We start from the raw sequence: 14,484 nt of genomic DNA, 5'->3' as shown, positions 1-14,484 counted from the left end.
CATTAATTCACTGCATCCTTCCTAGGCCAAGACCTTTTGAACTCTCTGGCTCTGGAGAGGAAACCTTGGGCACAGAAGGGTGAAGGGGCGTCGGGCCTGTAATATACAATTAAAAAAAGCCTGAAATCAGCAAAAGCACCAGGGTCCCTCTGCTATTCTCCTTGTGGAGTGATTTCAAGGAATCTTTGGATACTGACTACCTTCCCATCCTTCAAAACCAAAAAGAAATACAGCTGTGTCCCAGGACCTGCGCTGAGTCTTCTGAAGGCATTGTTTCCCTAAATTTCCCCAAAGGAAACAAATCCCATGGTATCAATTGGGAAAACAAGGCAACTACGTTCAGAGAGGTTAGTGCCTTTTTCCAATTTGACACGGCAGGAAGTCCTGGCGTCTAGACAGGAAACAAGCCTTTCAGAGCCCTGCACCCCCAGTGCCACAGGGCCAACCACACCTCCGGGGCCAGGTTTCTGCAGCGATGGGCAAACCGTCCGGGCAGCCCCTGGCTTTGACCCACTGGGCCAGTCACCCTGCGGCCTGCTTACCACGTTCAGCAGCATAATGATGCAGAAGTTGATGCAGACGGCAGTTCCTGTGGTTGCCACCTGAGAGTTATTTCGGATCAATGCCCACTTAAAGGCTGCGAACGTGCTGACGGTCACCACCCGGTAGATGACGATCCCAAACACGGCGGCGATCACCACGCAGATCTAGAGGGGAGATGGAGGAGACCCAGTGAACGGCCTGGTGGACGGGAGGCGACCCTCATTCCGGGAAGGCTTCTGGTATGAGAAGGACAGTGTCAAGGAGGTATAGACTAAAGAACCCACGCTGCACTGTGCCTAACACTTTCTTGTTATTTAGAAACAACAACAACAAAAACGAAACAAAACGCTGTGTGAAGGTTGAGAATCTGAGCTTAGGCTTCACAATCATTTCCTTTGCCCCGAGCCCACCCACCTGATCTCCTGCCAAAGATATTCACAGGCGAGGACAGACACACACGGCGACCTAGTTAACACCTGTTCATCCTTCACTTTGCGGCTCAAGTACGGCTTCCTAATGCAGTCTTGAGTTCACTGTCCTTTTCCTTGTTGCTACTGTATGGTATGCCCACTATGCGTGTCTGTCTTCTTCCACGCCCTGCCCGGTGGAAAGGAAGTCCCAGAGGGCAGGCCCAGGATCTGGGTGCCTCCTCCCATGGTCCCGGAGGCGCCCTGGCTGATGTACAGGGACGCCGTGTGTGCCTAACTACTGTTATATGCTGTGGATGGAAGCGACCTTGGGGCAGACTCGCACCATCCTAGGGAACACCCTGCCCTGAAGACTTCATGGTATTTGAGAACACAGCTCCTATCTCAAGAAGATCATGGGAATCCGAGACTCCGGAAGGCCCACGAGTGATTCTCTTATTGTGTCCCGGAGTCCTGAGTGTACTTAATCATCAAGTTCCATTTAATTACAGCCAGCTCTCCAGGTAGCCTCTGCCGAAGTAAGAGATTCCTTTCTTTGCGGTCTGTTTTGCACAGGTTTTATTTCCTGCTCGCTTCTAGTAGGGCAGACTCTACAAGCTGAACATGAACTCCAGGTAGAGCTTCGCAGTAGTCTTTGAACAAAGAAACACTGCCCACATCTTCACCCCAGGGTCAGGTACGGCGGGGATAGAGTGGGGGCAGCCGGGGGGACTCAGTGCAGAGTCCTCTCGGTCACAGCCCAGCGTGTGACCCTGGGTTTCTGCTTGCCATGGTTCCAGCCTCCCATCTGCAGAGAGGAAAGCCTAATCTGTGGCTCTGGTCTATGGGATAAGTGCGGTGATAAAATACAAACGTGGCAAAGTGTGGCACAGTCGCTGCCAGAGCGACACCTGTTGCAGGTGTGGTTTGAGGCTCCGGGCCGAGGACTCTCTGGATGACACGCCGGGCCTTCTGTCTCCCTAGCGTCGTCACTGGCATTTTCCCTATGGTTCTAAGATGTCATTTCTGCACATCTGGGTATGCTCTGTTCACAGCACCGAAGGTGATCACAGAATGACTTCCCTTTAGGAAAAGCTAACGACTCAGCTCTGAGTTAGTGTTTTTCAAACTGACATGCCCACGGGGGAACCAGGAAGTCAATTTTAGGAGGTTGTATCTGGCATTTTAAAAATGCACTGTGATAAAGCAGAAAAATCATTTACTGCGTGTTATAAAGGTTAATACTGTCAGTTTTCTAAATCTCATTGCACAGAAAATACTGGATTTTGATAGAGAAAGTATTTCTTATTGTATGGGGATGGGGAAAAATTTGAAAAACACTGTTGTGGAGTCTATTTTGCATTTTCAGTTCCTTTCAGCAGGGCAGAGCGGGACAGGACAGGTGGCGAGAGCACCAGCCCAGAGTGGAGGGTCTGGGCTCCCGCTGGTGGGCCTGGCCACGCCCTGCACCTCTGGGGTCCTGGCTCCTGTCTGTAACTTGGAGAGAGCTGTGCCATCCCTGCCCACCAACCAGAGCAGAGAGGTCTCAATACCAACGGGGGGGGGCACCCTGCAAACATCTGATGTGATTATTGTCCTTACTATAGGTCTGTACCTACGAAACAAAAGTTTTTAGAATAGCTTCACACCATAAAAAATATTCCAGAGGCAGAAACGATAAGTCTGCTGCATTTATCCGCAAATGCTTGATAGGGTTCTGGCTTTCCTGAAATCGGGTTCATCCGCTCTTTCTTGGAATACTTGGCTTCAAATTGGGGTCGTATTTCTTCCTAAAGAATAAGCAGACACAGTTACACACGGAAGAGGTGCTTGCACAATAAGAAAAAAAAAATGGATCAGTGGCTGCCACACTAATTGCTCAACGGAGAGACAGGCTTGGAGAGGTAGGTGTAAGTGACAGAAATTAGCCCTGGAAGAGTACTGACAGCAGTGATGGCGAACCTTCTAGAGCTTTCAGTGATAGCAAAGGCCTGACTGGGGCACGTGTGCCACAGGCTCGGCACCTCTGACAGTGAGGTCTAGATTCACTATCGTCCAAAGCAATGTAGTTTAGCCTGACAGGTACATTTTTCCGTTATGTTATTAGACCAGGCCTGAAGAAAGGAGCAGAATATTTTAAGAGACCCCTACCGTCCCCAAGATTTAGAGCAACTAAGCTTCTATTTATTTCTAGGCAGTGACATGGATTTCAAAACAAAGAAGACTGCTCCAAATCCATTTTGTAAGCAGTAGTAACAATATAATTCTTTTCCTAAAAGGTATTTGGGGAATTTTTAGATCCAGGGGATTAAAAAAAAACATGGTGAACCTGTTTGGTAATAAGCTCCTACAGGATTCATTCACCATTAACCAATAAATGTTTTTGTTTGTGTTTGAGACAGGGCCTGGTTAGTAACCCAACCTGGCCTTGAGCTCATGGTGACTGTCCTGCCTCAGCCTCCCAAGTGCTGGGATGACAGGCGTGCACCACCACACTGGGCTAATGAATAAATTGTAAAGGGTATTCTTAATTGTTGTTGAAAACAAGTGAAAGCCTTTCAGATCCAGCTAAAATCACAACTCCTACCTGAGATTTTTGTTTCAGTGCGCTAACCCCCCCACTTCAGGGTGATAAGCTTTGATAAAAAAAACAATTGTGGGATTAGGAAAGGATAATAGTCCAGCAGGTACATGGGAGAGGTTCTAGTTAAGTTCACATTCTGAGGGCCTTAGAAAAGGACAGAAAATGAGCAGAAACGGGTGGGCCAGAGATTGAGGTGACCTGGGGAAAAAAGACCCGGATGATGGTACTGCCTGAAAGGGAGGGAGCGGTTGGCCCAGAGGACAGGGAGAAGGGGCGTGGCTAGAGGCAGCCTCCATTCGCAGGCGATGCGCGTACAGGCAGGCCCTGCCTCCTCCTAAGCGTTTTATGCACAGACCTGCAGCCCCGCAGTGGAAGCCGCGCAGCTAGGCCCCGTGCTCCTGGGCGGCGAGCTGAACTGTGTCCCTCCACCTCACCTAAGTCATCTATCGAAGTCCAACCCTCAGGAGGTCCAGCTGCGGTCACATTCAGTCAGGGTCTCCGCAGAGATAGGTTAAAATGAGATCAGTAGCACAGGACCGGTGCCCTCATCAAGCTGGACTTAGCGAATCTGCTGCCTCTACCTGCGTGAGAAGGGCTGTAGTACTTGTGGAGTTTAATTCACTAAGGAACCAAAATGTCTTCAACAACTCTGTCTTTTAAAACTTCCTGCACAGATGAGTATTGAAAATGCTTCATGAGTAACCCCGGTGAAGACGGTTCATGGGATGGATTTCTTAGTGATCTGGTGTTTCTGGAGTACTAGGGGTTGAAGCCACGACCTTCACAATAAGCTATTCCCAGCCATCTTTATTTCTTATTTCGAGATAGGGTCTCCCCGGTTGCTAAGTTGCCCAGGCTGGGCTCGAACTTGCAGTCATCCTGCCTCAGCCTCCCAGAGCGCTGCGATGACAGACATGCACCACCTTGTCCCACTTGATGACTGACTTTAAAAAAAATCCTGAGGTAAATGATAACAAACCTCCTCTTCTTCCCAGTCTATCAAATCCCAGTCATAAGCAATTACTGCTCGACGTCTTTTCCAAAATTCTAGGAAAACTGTTGCTGGAAGAAGCAGAGAAAGACAAAGACATGTTCAATAAAATAATGCCATTAGCTTTGGTACTGAATAATCACTGCACTGCAAAAAACGAAAATTGTTTGTATAAGCATCTGTGGCTACCAGACTTCCTAGCTAGCCTTCCTCAAATATCACATTCCTAGCTGGCCTTCATTAAATATGGAACAGTTTCTGAGAATTTTTAAGCCTGTCAAACTTCACAGATTTCACTTAGAATTAAGTTAAGCAAGTTTGAAAGTTGAGGAAAACAAAGCTTCTGTGATGTAAAAATATAGAAAACTGGATTACCAAAATCTTTCTAATTGAGAGCATTTTTTTGCTTTGTTCTGCAAGACAGGGTCTCACTATATAAAGTCAGCCTGGTACTGAACTACATACCCCAGGCTGGCCTTGAACTTGCAGCGATCCTCTTGCCTGAGCTTCCTGAGTGCTGGGATCACAGGCCTATGCTACCACACCCAGCCCAAGGGAATTTATTTTAAAAATTGAAGCGTAGGTAGGGTAGAAAGGCAAAAACAAAATTCATCAATTTGTATGGACCTGATTGGCACTGATTTTCTGGCACACAAATCCTCCTCACAGAAAGTGTCTACATATAAATATGTTTTGAGTACACATTTAAATTTACTATTTATTTAAATTTTAAATACGCTTATATGAAATGAAAACATGTTTGAAAAGCACGCAGCTGCATCTCCTGAATGTTTTAACCATTACTGCCAGTTAAATAAATGGTGATAATGTTAAAATATGAAAATTATGCTGGCCTCTTGTCATAAAGTACGATTCTGTGCGAACTGCCACACTGATCATTTATGCACAGCCCTGCAGCCCTGCAATGGAAGCCGCGCAGCTAGGAGATGGAGAGGAGTAATTGTCCCCTAAAGTCCACACGTGGCTCCTCTGCAATGAGACAACCTCTCGCTCCTGGGAAATGGGTGCTGCTAAACTGGATTTCCCAGGCACCCCTGCAGCTATGTGAACAGGAAGTGGCTATGAACGGAAGTGAGGGGGGCGTGTGCTTCCGTCTGCTGATATCTTAAGGCCTTGAGGGCGCTTTTCCATACTTCCCTCTTTTGAATGGGTGAAACCCAGGAAAGCAGTGGTGACAAGACCTGGAGCACGGTAGACAGCCCGTGTAGGTACAGAAGTCCTTGAAGACCCACGTGGAGAGGGGCCGTGTGCCAGCCTGGGGGAGGGCTCACCCCAGCTTTTACATAAGGCAGAAGCAGCTTCTGGGTGTTTTATGCCGCAGAAGGATGTTAGGTCTTTGTGTTGGAGTGGCCTGACCTGATCCTATCTAACACAGATGAGACAGAGAAAAGAGAACATTCCACTTGGCCACTGCAACACCGCACTGAAGGCATGAATATAAGTAACCTGTATTTCATTTTCTTTATAGATCTTAGAACAATCTGAAGACACAATCTAAAACTTTATTAATTTTACTTATGACAGAGTTTTGCATGCCTTCCCGCTTTTCTACCCTCATCTCCACCCTGTACTATTACCTAACCATCCCACAAATGAGGTTCACCTGAGGTGCTAATGCCAATCCCAAATAACAATTGTCTCCCGTTAGTTGACGTATTAGGAAAATCTGACACTTGTGCTCTTCCAACACAGATAGGATAAGGGGCACTGTTCAGGTAGAGTGGGTTTTAAACACAGTATTCTCCTCTTATCCATGCAGTTTGCATTCCAAGACCAGGAGAAGCCTGAACTTAGCATCAACCTCTATAAATAGGACACTTGCTCTTTTCTAAATAAGCTCAGTGTACATTCTTTTTCCTTATGAAATAAAGAGTTGTCACCTTTTTACTTAAAGGAAGCCCTTTACAGTATTTCTTTGGCACATCCAAATAGGTACTATCACTGTCTTTGTATTTTGGGGTCCTTATTACTGACAGTCATTAAGTAAAACAAGGACCACCTTAGACTGAGACAGTCTGAGAACGGAGATGGCTACTCAGTGACTAACAGGCAGTTGGGTGGCAAGGAGAATACTGTGTGATTTAAAAGTTACAATTTGTTTATTTCTTGAATTTTCTATTTAATAGTTTTGGACCAGGGTGACCATGGGTAACTGAAACAATGGAAAGCAAGACCATGAATAAAGGGGACTACTGTATAAGGACGCTCTTGGCTTGGAATCATGCAAAACAGAGACACTGAAAAGAGACACGAAAGGGACATGGCACAGAATGCTCTGCAGGCCACACTCCACTTATTTGCTTAGAGCAATCACTGTCAATTTCAAGTAAGTCTGTGATAGACTGCTATGTATTTACTAAAACCAGTGCTTACCCTCCTAGGCACAGTTACATAACATTTCCCAGCATTTGCTGTAATTAGATGTATCCACAACCCCAGTTTTGGACAGTGGAAAGCTAGCAGAAATGATGTATGTAATTTTTGGACTGAAGAATTAAAAAGTAGGTATGTTTTCCTGTGCTCCCTTCCTCTATCCTCCTTCTGAGGATTCAGAAGAGGATGGAACCACAAGATGAAAGGAACCCATAGGAATGATGATATGGAAAACTGCCTGGCAACCAAGACTGTACTCTGTTGATGGCTAGGTTTGGGGTTTGTGTGTTACAGCAGTTAACTTTACTCATCCTAACCAATTTGGGTTTCTTTCTGAAAAAACATACATGGTTAACATTCTGAAAGCAAGATGAAAAAAATTCACTGAGTTACTATCTGCCACCATCTCACTAAGGTTATCTACAGAGTCTTATACAGAAAACCTTCCTTTTCAAGTACATGTCAAAGCAAGCCTACTCTTTGAACTGTAGTCTTTCTTTTGCTGAAACTGTTTATAAATACAAAGGGTAACATCCCAGGGTGTGGTCATTGTGTGAGCATGGCATTGACTCTCTCTTCTTCCCTCAGGTCTGTACAGGGCCGGTGTTGGAACAGCCCACAATCATTCCCAAAGCTTCTTGGGATACATGACAAGTAGCATAATAGGATTTAGAAGGCCTCCTTTGATACTTCATCTTGAAAATGTCATCTCTGGTAGTCTATCGGAGAAAACTGTGTCTATTGCTAGAAGATAATTGCGAAAGTATTTTTTCCTTTATGTTTAAAAGTCAAGAGGCTTAAAGGTTCAATAGTCTAACTTTCCCCCTTAACTTATCAAGAGATTATGCTTAATTTGTGTAAAAAATTACAGATTGGCTAATGACAAAATGAACAGCATGCACAGAAGAGAAAGGGTGATTTTTATTTTAGAATGTTGAAAGCATTTTCAGAAATATCTTTCCTGGAAAGTAGAATAACTTACTTCACATACATAATCATTTTTTCTACCAATACTAATTTCCTTTCTTAAAAAGTGAAATTAGCAATATTAACAGATTTCATTTTGTCCAGTTGTCTTTAATATTCTGAGAACGTTTATTTAGAAAAGATTCAGGCAATAAAATAATATGCTTCTCGGGGGCTGGGGATTTAGTGCAGTGGCACCCTACCCGCCTCACAAATGCAAGGTCCTGAGTTCAATCCCTGGTACAAAAAAAAAAAAAAAAAAAGCTTCTTGGAAACCTAGAAGCCTGAAGTCACCTCCTGAGAGCTTATCTTGCAAAATCTGCAAAAACTGGGCAAGTTTAGCTAAGAGTCACAAACTCAAGCCTGAAAAGGTCAGAACAATAATGAAAAGAAGAAGCCACACAATAGAGACTGCTGGGAACTGGGACAGATGGAGAGAGATGTGGCCTCTGGGAATGCCTGGGTATCACTCACTCCCCATGGACTTCACTGAGGAAAGATATTCACATTTTTAAAAAAGAGAAACCACAAAAATGTACTTTTGTGTGAATATCTCAGTATCAAAATTATAATAGTTTACTCACACATTTAAACCAGTGAAAGTCACACTGTTTTTTATTGGTTGCTACTTTGCAATATCCGAGATAAGCTATTGGCAGTAATAATGAAAATGAATATAAATGGGTGACTGGAGAGTTTGTGAAATGCTCCCAAATGTCAAAACAAGGTAACGCTAGGGTCCAAGAGGGCCAGAAATATTAGGGTACTTTAAGAGGCTGAAACTTAATCATTGGTATTAGGACCTTCTCAGAAGCATCAGCGTGTCCACATAGAAAGTAGCCAACTTGCAACTAAAAAAAATGGTCTAAGGAAAATATGTTTGGCAGAGTCTGATCTACTGTAAGATAAGAAAAAATTTCAAAGCAGACTGGACGAAGACATCTAATGTAGAAAGGAACAAAAATAAGAAATACAGAAGACATCTTGTCCAAAACTACTCAAGCCAGAACACAGTGGAACAGCACCAGGACGGATGGTTTTCCAGTTCTGACACAATTTCAATTGTGAAATACTGTGAAAATAAAGGTAGGTGATTACCCTGAAGTACCATACTCCACATATGAGCCATATTTAATCCTCATGTGCAGGTGATCTATGGGCTCAAGTAGAAGACCTCAGGGAACTCAGATAGATCACGTGACTCCAGCCTCCAGAGCAGTATTCTTACTGACATCTTGGACTGGATACTGCCTTATGGTGTTGGGGGCTGCGTTGGGCATTGTAGGATACTCAGCAGCTCAGTATGAGACTGTTTGCTCAGCATGTCTGAGGCCCCGGGTTTGAAGTCTGTACCACAAAAAAAAAAAAAAAAAAAAAAAAAAGCCAAAACAAAATACAAAAAACACAAAAAGAGCAAACTAAACCCAAAATAAGTACTGTGAGAAAGAGCATGCAAGAAATGAATAAAAAGTAAAACATAAAACAACAAAAATCAATAGAATCAATAAAGTTCTAGACAGAATGAACAAAAAGAGGGGAGACATAAATTATTGATTTCAAGAATGAGCAGTGTGAAATAACAGATTCCATAGAAATTACAAAGAATATAAGAGAATATTATAAACAAATCAATGCCTATAAATTCCAAGTTCAGATGAAGTTATAGACTCCTTCAAAGACAAGAAGAATAGAAACCTTAAAAAATGCTATGTCCATTAAAAAGATTAAATTTGTATTGGAATCTTCCTGCCAAGGCCTAGAGAGCTACACTGAGGAATTTTCTTTCTTAAATATTTAAGAAACAATACCATTTCTACACAAAACATCAGAAAACAGAACATTTTCTGACTTACTATATAAGAACATTACCACAGTAACAGAAAGGCACTGGTGGTAAAGAAGATTACAGACCAAAATCCCCCATGAAGATAATTCAAGTATTCTAAAAATATTTTAGAAAGTGAAATATAACTACATATAAAATAAGTAATATGTTGTTATGAATTGGATCTTATCCCTGGAAGATGAAATCACTGTATTACTTAAAAATGAACCAAATCAATCCACAGGCTGACTTACTTTAGAAACTTAGCAACTGGGCTTGTCTTAATTAGTTCACGCAGAAAGAAGGCTTTGGCAAAACCAAACATCTGTTCATGATAAATCCCTTCAATCCCTAGGAAAAGAAGGAAAATTCTTCAACCTCATAAAAGGCATCTGTGGACACCTATAGTTTCTCTCATACTTAATGAGAAAAGACTGAATGCTTTCCTCCAAGAAAAAGAAGGCAATAATGACTAGTATCATGAGTTCTCGATGTAACCCTGGAAGTCCTAGACAGTGCAACACAGTAAGACAAAGAAACAACACTCATACAGATCATAAAGAAAAGAGTGCACTTACCTACAAATGTCATAATTGTCTATGTTGAAAATTGTAAGGGCTCAAAAGAAAGCTTATAGTGCTATCAACTGAATTCAGAGTCAGAGAATGAGTCTGATACACAAAAATCAACTGTGTTTCTATATAGAAGCAATGAGGACTTGGAAATTGACATGACAGAAAATGGGCCAGGGATGTAGCTCAGTGGTTCCACCACCTGCTTCGCAAGCACAATGTCCCGAGTACCAAAAAAAAAAAAAAAAAAGATGACAGAAAAAATGCTATTTGTAGAAAAGACAAAATGTTAAATATAGAGGGATAAATTTAACAAGACCTAGACATTGAAAACTATACATTTTAAAGAGAAATTACAGGATACCTAAATAAAAGCTAAACAAAATTCACAGATAGGAATATTTAATAGTGAACTTTCAGATTTCCCTACTTCATTAGTGCAATTCAATCCCAATGGAACTATAACCACTTGTTTGTACAAATTGAAAACTGATTCTAAAATGTATATAAAAGTGCAGAGGACTGGGTAGGCATGGTGGTGCACACTCGTAAACCTGGTATTTTGGGAGCCTGAGGTAGAAGGATTACCTGAGCATAGCCTGGGAAACTTGGCAAAAAACTACTCCTAAAGGTAAAAAAAAAAAAAAAAAAAAATCAAAGAAAGGTTAGGGATGTAGCTCAGTGCTAAGGCCCTGGATTCAATCCCCAGTACCACACCCCTCCAAAGTAAAGGATAAGAAATACCAAAATAAAATTTAAAAGAAGACTTCAAGCATTACCTTTATGCTCTAGTAAGGAACATAATGTGTTATTACGCAAAACACATACCTATACATCAAACAGAATATAAACTGTGGATACAGACCCATGTGCATACACACAACGTGACCAGAAGAATGATGTTTAAAAAATGTATTACAGTAGAGGCACTGCCATTAATTAATCCTGCACAAAATAGTCCCCTTGCTTCACAAACACTTATTCCATCATTCTTGCCACTTTCTGGAGCAATTCTGGAATTCCTCTTTTGTGAGTGTCTTCTTGTGGCTGTTTCAATGTCCATAATCGATTTGAAGTGATTAAAACAATTTCTACCAAAGGAAACTTTACAGTGCATCCTCGTTCACCTTATTCACTGGATCTGGCACCGTGGGACTCCTGGCTCTTCCCTAAAGTCAAAATGACCATGAAAGGCAAATGTTCTGAATCAATTCAGGATGTCAGTGCAGCCAGGACAGCACGACTACAGACACTCACAAAAGAGGACTCCAGAACTGCTGCAGAAAGTGGCAAGAAAGCTCGGATAAGTGTGTTTGAAGTGAGGGGGAGTAACCTTGAGGGGAATTAATGGCAATGTGTCTTTAACTGTAATAATTTTTAAAAGTTTAAACATTCACTGTGTATTTTGATCACTCCTCATACAGCAATTGATTTCAAGCAGAAAGAACCAAGAAGACTCAAGGGAAAAAGGAATAACTTATTTTAAAAATGGCACTGGAACAATTGGATATCTACGCAGAGAAAAATGGAATTTTACCGTGCCCTTGACCATATTAAAAAAAAACTTGGAATAACTCAGAGACATAAACATATGAGGTATAAATATAAGATTTCCAGAAAAAAACAAAATCTCAGGGACCATGAGTTTGGCAAGAGTTTCTTAAGTAGGGGATTTAGCTCAGTGGTTCCACTGCCTGCCTCACAAGCTCCAGGTCTTGAGTTTGATCCCCAGTACCAAAAAATAAAAAATAAAAAATAAAAATAAATAAATAAATAAATAACGTAAATAGAACACAAAAAGCATGGGCAAAAACTTAAAATTGCAGTAAATTTCTGAACTGGATTTTCAAAAGATACTATTAAGAAAATAAAAATGCAAACCTCAAAAAGGAAACAAATTTGCAAACATACTGTAGTGGAGCATTTCTATTCAGGATATATAAAGAGCTCCTTTTTACTTAAGAGTAAAAAGACAACCTACTAAAAATGGGCAAGTGATGTGAATAGACACTTCATCACAGAAACTGTGCAGGTTATGAAGAAGCTCACACAAAGATGTTCAACCTCACGACTCATTAGTAGGTACAAAGTAAGCCACATGGGAGAACACTGCACACCCACTAGAATGACCATAATGATGAAGACGATGAAGTCAAGTGTTTGTGAGGGTGCAGAACACCTGGGGTTCTCGTGCAATGCTGATTTGATGACAAAATGGTAGTGACTTTGAAAAACAGTTTCTTATAAGTTAGACATTTACTCATCCTATTACTTAGCAATGCCACTCCTGGTTATTTATTTAAGAAAAACATAGACTTTTATGAGGTCATGCAGAAAATCCCTAGAAAAGCCAATTACTTATAATGGCTAAAGACTAAATTGAATGCAAAGGTCTATTCATTTGTAAATATATGAAGAAAATGTGACATATCCAGGAAAGAAGATTTTATTCTAAGCTAAAAAGGAACAAACTGCTCATATATGCAGTAACATAAATGAACCTCAGCAGCATTAGGTGTAGTGAAGGTAGCCAGGCACAAAATGATACATTTTGGATGCTCTATTTGCAAAAATTCTAGAACGGCAGAAACTACAGTAACAGAAAGCAGGGTTGAGGCAGCCCATGGACCCACTGTAAAAGTTACCCTCAAGGAAACTTTCTACAAGATAAAAATGTTCCCTATCATCATTAGAATGATGACTACCTGACTCTATACACCTGATATAACTTGCTGTTCTGTACATCTAAATTGCTGAATTTTATGTATATAATACTTAAATAAAGCTTACAAAAATTCTTACAATCCCACCAATGACAGCAAACCACTATAATATTGAGACATGATTTTTTTTAAATTCACAATTAATATACATGAAATCATACTTCATTTTTATATGATTCATCATCCTTTTAACACTTTTTAAAATACAAGCTTTGTGTTATGCTATTCTATCCTTTGAAATACTAATTTTTAATGGCCGTTTATAATTTACTTTGATGTTCTATTGTTGGATATTGTCTTAGTTACTTTTCTTGATACTGAGCCCAAATATCCAACACCCACATAGTAAAGAAACAAAGGTTTATGTCGCTCACAGTTTGTAGAAGTTTCAGTCCATAATCGGCGGTTCTAAAGCAAGGCAGAGGGGCTTGGCAGAGGAGAAACGGTGCATGGCAGGGCAAACAGAAGGCAGCAAAGCACCAAGCAGCAAGCCCTGAGTAGCCGCCTGCCTCCTTTCCGTCCCTTTATGTTCCATCCAGACTACAAGCCTATTGATGGGTGACACCCACACCCAGGCTGGGGCTCCCATTATCTACATCCTCAAGCACAGTGTCACAACCTTAATCCACATTCACATACCCTAATGCAGCCACTTCAAAACTCCCTACCTATGACCACATGAGGCTTTGGGGGACATTTAGATATCAGCCATAACAGTTATTTGTATTGTTACCATGTTTTGCACATTATAAATAACTAGAGCTAGGAAAACGTTTCATGAGTATGTACAAGGATTTTATTCTGCAGCTGAGATCTTTCCTGAAGCCCGATCCTGCACATTTGGCTGAACACTGGAGTGCCTCCCTGCCACCGGCAGCCCTCACTTTTGAGAGAAGCCTGGGCTCTCTCCTGTGGCACACATGGCCTGTGATAAGCAGACCTTTAGTTCTCAAAATGAACTGTGTTGTGGACTGAATCATGTCCCCTCCAAAAATGTCAATATCCTAAGGCCCTGTAAGTCAGAACATGACCTTATTTGGAAGTGCGGCCACTGCAGATTAGGTAAGCAAGGTCACGACTGGCGTTCTCCTGGTGACCAGCGTTCTTGAGAGGAGGAAAGTGAGGACACAGCACATGGATGTGGGGGATGTTAGGTAGAGGAAGAACCAGAGCTCAGAGTACTGCCGCTGCAGGCCGACAACAAGGATCACCGGGCACCCCCGGCATCCAGGAGGGAGGCCTGGAGCACTTGCTTTCCTCAGAGCCCTCAGCAGGGACCGTCCCTGCTGAAACCCCGATTTTGGACTGCTAGTGTCCTTCACTCTGAGATAGAATATTTCTGTTGTTTTAAACCACCCGGTTGGTTCAATTTTGTTACAGCAGCCCGATGAGACTAACACACACTGCGTCCCCACCACACTTAATGCCAGCCTTCCCTGTGCAGCTCTGCCTACACTATTGTCAGCTTAGCATATTTCT

The 14,484-nt window shown here is 42.0% G+C and overlaps 1 protein-coding gene across 8 annotated transcripts in view; it reads right to left on the bottom strand.

Annotated features, from left to right (window-relative positions):
* Ano4 (anoctamin 4) overlaps positions 1–14,484 on the bottom strand; it is a 275,001-nt gene that overhangs the window by 34,963 nt on the left and 225,554 nt on the right. For all 8 annotated transcript variants that reach the window (XM_033763868.1, XM_033763866.1, XM_033763863.1 and 5 more), the window contains 3 exons: positions 4,514–4,596; positions 2,600–2,740; positions 543–707 (listed from right to left, as the gene is read on the bottom strand). In XM_033763868.1, coding sequence (XP_033619759.1) covers positions 543–707; positions 2,600–2,740; positions 4,514–4,596 — 389 coding nt within the window. The remainder of the gene's footprint in view (positions 1–542; positions 708–2,599; positions 2,741–4,513; positions 4,597–14,484) is intronic.

Source organism: Fukomys damarensis, unplaced genomic scaffold, assembly GCF_012274545.1.
Source record: "Fukomys damarensis isolate Sample0158 unplaced genomic scaffold, DMR_v1.0_HiC HiC_scaffold_15, whole genome shotgun sequence".
NCBI lineage: Eukaryota > Metazoa > Chordata > Mammalia > Rodentia > Bathyergidae > Fukomys > Fukomys damarensis.
Note: the sequence above shows the minus strand (reverse complement) of the source record. Positions and strands in the feature narration are given on the sequence as shown.